This window comes from Sparus aurata, chromosome 16 (genome assembly GCF_900880675.1).
Source record: "Sparus aurata chromosome 16, fSpaAur1.1, whole genome shotgun sequence".
Classification (NCBI taxonomy): domain Eukaryota; kingdom Metazoa; phylum Chordata; class Actinopteri; order Spariformes; family Sparidae; genus Sparus; species Sparus aurata.
The window spans coordinates 623,325-628,402 of record NC_044202.1 but is presented as its reverse complement, the minus strand read 5'-3'; the positions used below and the strand labels follow the sequence as shown (position 1 = coordinate 628,402).

Genomic DNA, 5,078 nt, shown 5'->3' with positions numbered 1-5,078 from the left:
ACTCTGAGATGCTTCAACAGATTCTGGATCTTTGGTGCGTCGCTGTGTCACCGTCATGGCCGCCTGAACACAGCGGATTGACTCTTTACACCAAATGTATTAAAGAATATAACATATGACATCAAATCCAGTAAACATTAGTCACTAATATAGGTTACTGCTGTCGAGATGTGGAGAAAATCCCCAGACTGCCAGAGTCCCTTAAAAAAACTCAACATTTTGAGACTTTTTGCATGTGATCAAAATGTTTTTAAAGAATTCTTAAACAGTTCATCCAGAACCTCCTCTTTGGACCGGCCTGTTCATTCAGCAAACATTATACATGAAGATTTGTCTTTGTCTTATATTACAGGCCATTATATTTTATCATACAGCCTGTTCATCTGTCTGACATCAGTGAGGCGGATTGTTTCTCCCACAGTCATAAACGATGTGAGACAGAATCGTGTCCTCGACACTTTCTATGTTTTTTATATTCCCTTTTAAATATTCAGTGAAAGAATAGAAAACATTCTGTGCTCTTCATGGTTTCTGTGTTCCTGCAGGGATTTCTGTGGTTCTGGATCTGACTCCAAACTACCAGGGATCATCTGGACCCTGGTTCTCCAACACCAGCGTGACCTACGTCGCAGAGAGACTGAAGGTGAGCGCTGGCACTCGACACACAGGAGGCGCGGTCACGTGAATTCTCTCAGTCAGAAAGAGGTTTTTCCGATGTTTCCGACAGCACATGAACGCACCATAAGATCTGTCTCTGTCTCTGTCCTCAGTCCGCTCTGGTGTTCTGGCTGGATAAAGGTGTGGACGGGGTTCTGTTGTCGGGGGTGGAGCGGGTCGCCAGTGTGGTGCCGTCCCAGTGGACCGACATCAGAGCCATCGTCCAGAACAGGACTGACGAGCGTCCCAACAAGAGGTCAGGTCCAGAACACCGACAGAACAAACTGCTGAAATGTATTTTAACAAAGACGCAAAAGAACCAACAGACAGATTATTACAATCCTGAATTCAAGTTCTGAAGTCAACAAACTGATCAGTTCTGTCAGTTCAGCTGAACCTTCAAGACGAGAGACGAGGTCCAAACTTCAGTCGCCACGTTTAGTTTTTTATTTATTTATTTGTTTTTTTGTTTGTTTGTTTGTTCGTTTGTTTTCTTATTGAAATTATCTGGTTGTAATTTAAAAGGTGAATATTTAAGAAAAGCTCCCTGTTGGGTTCACAGCCCAACACCAGGAGGCAGCAGATCACCAGAGGAACGCTGACTGATCTGTGATTATTATTTATGGATATTTTCACACCCAGGAAGTGAAGCAGCACTGAGCAGCGTTCAGAGGACTGAACAGGGTTCTGCCTCCAACACTGTGTCCAGAGTTCTACCGTCAGCGGGCTTTTCTCCAGCTTTAGACCGTTGGCTAGTTAGCATGCTAACTCCAGGAGATCTCTACACAGCACAGAACCTCAAAACTGATGTTTCTTCACATTCTGTTGATAATTTAATGATAATAACTTTTTTTTTTACATTTTGCACCTTTAAATAAAAACAAAAAACCTCTCCACATTAAAATAAGACTTGATGTTTTCCAGAGTCCTGATCGGCGTCACAGAGCGCTCCTCAGCTGAAGACGTGTCCGCCCTCCTCTCCTCCACCGGCGTCGACCTGCTGATCTCCAGGGTCCTCCGGCCCGGCAGCACCGACGCCGCGGAGCTGGCTCGGTCCGTCCAGCTGTTGTACTCGGCCCACAGCCAGACCTCGCTGGCCTGGAGCCTGGGGGGGCGGGCCGAGGGTCACCTGGCGTCGCTGGTGGGCCCGGCGCTGGTGAAACTGTACCAGCTGCTGCTGCTCACGCTGCCCGGGACGCCCGTCATCAACTACGGAGACGAGATCGGCCTAATGGACGAGGTGAGGACGCATCCAACAGATTTTATACGTTACGACGTGGAAGAATTAAACTCCGCGCTGTTGGATTGTAACTAAGTACATTTACTCAACTACTGTAGTAAATAAGACTGTGGAGGTTCTGGTTCTTCAGCACTTTTTCTTTCACTCCTCTGAATTTGAAGGCAAATATAAAACAAGTTTCATCATCAAGCAGATATCACAAGTTCTCTTCTCTGTTAAAGGGCAACAAGTTTCCCAGGATGCTTTGGGACTCTGACGAGGAGCTGAATGGGACTCTGCAGGTAAACAACAACAGCAGACACTAAATACTGCATGTTACTGCATGTTACTGCGTGTTACATCTACTTAAACTGTACTACAGGTGTGACAGGTGATAGTAATACGAGGCTCATTGTTGGCAGCAGCAGTAACGAACAGTTCAGCAGTAACTAGTTTTCAGTGCCAGCAGGATGGATGGCAGCCATTGTAGTGGTACCAGTAGGAGTAGCAGCACCAGCAGTGGTAGTTCTGGTAGAACCAGCTGCAGTATTGTAAACTGATCGTACTGTATTGATCTCCGCTCTCCGTCTTCAGGAGGAGCGGGCTGAGCGTCTGTCCAGTCGCAGTTTTTTCCGCGGCCTGAGCGAGCTTCGTGGTAAAGAGCGCTCCCTGCTGTTCGGAGACTTCCTCCTCCTCTCTAACTCCTCCTCCTCCCTGGCGTACCTGCGGGTGTGGGATCAGAGCGAGCGCTACGTGGCTGCCTTCAACTGGGCGGAGGAGGTGGCGGTGCTGCAGCTGAGCAGCACGGAGCTGCCTCAGCAGGCCACGGTCGTCTTCAGCACCAACAGCAGCGTCCTGCCCGCCGACAGCAGCGTGGACCTGACCGACCTGCGGCTCGGCCCTGGACAGGCCGCGCTCCTCAAGTTTCCCTACACACGATAGAGTTTAGATGTGTTGTTGGCTCCAGAGAACAGCGTGGTTACAGGACGGACACCTCCGGGGAGGACGGGAAGCTTATCTTCTGTGCTCCTCAGTCATTTATTCAAAGTGTTCAGGATGTTATTTTAACCCTGCTGAGCCAAAAATCTGACAACTTTCCACACTGAGTGAAATCTGAACACACACACATAAAACACGTCTATCATGCAGAGTGACTTCCACTTCCTGAGAATATTATAATCTCTGAAGTCCATCCAGAATAAACGTCCAGAAATACATTCAGAATTAGAGAGAAAAGTCTCTGCAGAACTCCCCTGAGAATCTTCACGTATTTATGTTTTCTTTCATATTAAAGGAATCCAGTGATGTTTGTCTGTACATCCCTGCAAGCACTGCAAACAGGAACAGTGGTGCAGCTAACCCTGCTGCTGACATCACAACATTAGGGAACATCAGTTGTTTCTGTTCACGAGTATGTGTTAGCATGTTAGCATCTATCACAGTGGAAACCTTTTTTACTTCCATGTTTGAGCAAAGATAAAAAGCAGACGTCCAAAAAAAGGGGGAAACCTGATTTGAGTCGCTGAGCAGCTGAGAACCAGCCTCCTCCCTACAGACCCCTCCCCCCAGGTGATCTGGTCCACAGACTCCTCCCCCCCAGGTGATCTGGTCCACAGACTCCTCCCCCCAGGTGATCTGGTCCACAGACTCCTCCCCCCCAGGTGATCTGGTCCACACGGTTTCTGTCTCGTTCCTTCATATTTACTGTCAGTGTTGAACATGAATCTCACGATGTGATCTCGCCTGTTCTCTCTCTGTATCGTGCTCTCTGTGAAACTGAAGTAAAAACAAACGTAAAGCATTTTAACGTCTGATGTCTTTAATGTGTGTTTGTCTGCTGACATCTGAAAGAACTTCAGGTAGAAAACAGTTTAGATCTCATCACATGATTTAATTCATGCTGTGTTCTGCACACTGTAGTGACCACAACAAACCACAGTAGGAGGGCGTCTGTCTGTAGTTTTAACTCATAATTCTGAGTGTTTCTACGGTGGCCCACGTGTCCCAATCACCTGACTCCTACATCCACCTGCTCACCTGTTCTTCATTCCCTGATTACCCCCCACAATGTTCATATCACCTCCACCTGCTCCTGAACGCTCCTGCTGACCTGCTGCACAAAGTTCATTTCACACAGATTACATCGTCGTTCATCACATGAGCTGCTGATCCAGGGTCAGGGTCCAGGTGTGCTCCTTCAAGAAGTCAGGTACAGACGCTGTAACAACAAGGAAAACACTCATGAGATTAAGTCTTTTATAAAAAGCTGTGACTTTCACTTTTTTTTACATGTTAAACCATGTAACAGGAAAAACGGACGGTAAGACAAAAAACACATGATCATCAGATGATCCTGGTTGTAACTTTTACTCTTAAAGTGACTTCACTGTTCTGGAACAGACAAACACTCACTAGTATCTCACTGCTGTTTGCATGCAGGGATCCTGCGCCAATTCACTGCCTCCTCCTCTGTGCAGCCCTTTTTACACAGCGTCTCCACACTATCTCTGCAGCGGTGGTTCGCCAATTCTCTGCCGATGGTGATTCACACAGAGCGAAGCAGCTCCGCCTTAAAGACGAACCGCTGTGTGATTCACACAGAAAGCGGCGCTGCGGCTCCTTAAGAGGCGTGACGGTGACGTCATGATGATGATGTCTGTGGTTCCAACATGTTTCCCAGGTGTCCTCCTGTCAATCTGACTCCCTAACTTGCAGAGAAGGAGGCTGTTTTCTGGGGGAAAGTTCCCTGAAGTCTCGGTCTGGAGGGCTGACGGTCACTGTGATTTATTTTCATCACACACACTCGGTGAGTTTTTGCCTGTGACAGACACTGTTTTTCTGGCAGAAATGTGACGAAGAGTCGGTAGGACAGACAGGAGGACAGTCAGGAGGACAGTCAGGAGGACAGACAGGAGGACAGTCAGGAGGACAGAGACAGGAGGACAGGCAGCAGGACAGGCAGGAGGAGAGACAGGAGGAGAGACAGGAGGACAGCCAGGAAGACAGACAGGAGGACAGTCAGGAGGACAGGCAGGAGGACAGACGCTTCTCCATGTACAGCTGTGGTATTTGTTTTCCTCATATAAGTTGCCAAAGACAGTTACAGTTACTGTGTTACTGTTGTTTGGTCCTGTAATGTTGCTTTGTGGGACATTTCTCTGTATTTAGTTGAGTGAAGGACCTGTGCAGTTATCAGACTGTC

At 47.8% G+C, this 5,078-nt stretch overlaps 1 protein-coding gene across 1 annotated transcript in view; it reads left to right on the top strand.

The window, feature by feature from the left end:
• LOC115566022 (4F2 cell-surface antigen heavy chain-like) overlaps positions 1-3,679 on the top strand; it is a 4,580-nt gene extending 901 nt beyond the window's left edge. The window contains exons 2-6 of the mRNA XM_030391766.1: positions 506-643; positions 771-913; positions 1,582-1,897; positions 2,119-2,178; positions 2,471-3,679. Coding sequence (XP_030247626.1) covers positions 506-643; positions 771-913; positions 1,582-1,897; positions 2,119-2,178; positions 2,471-2,818 — 1,005 coding nt within the window. The 3' untranslated portion in view covers positions 2,819-3,679. The remainder of the gene's footprint in view (positions 1-505; positions 644-770; positions 914-1,581; positions 1,898-2,118; positions 2,179-2,470) is intronic.
• Positions 3,680-5,078: the final 1,399 nt, after the last annotated feature.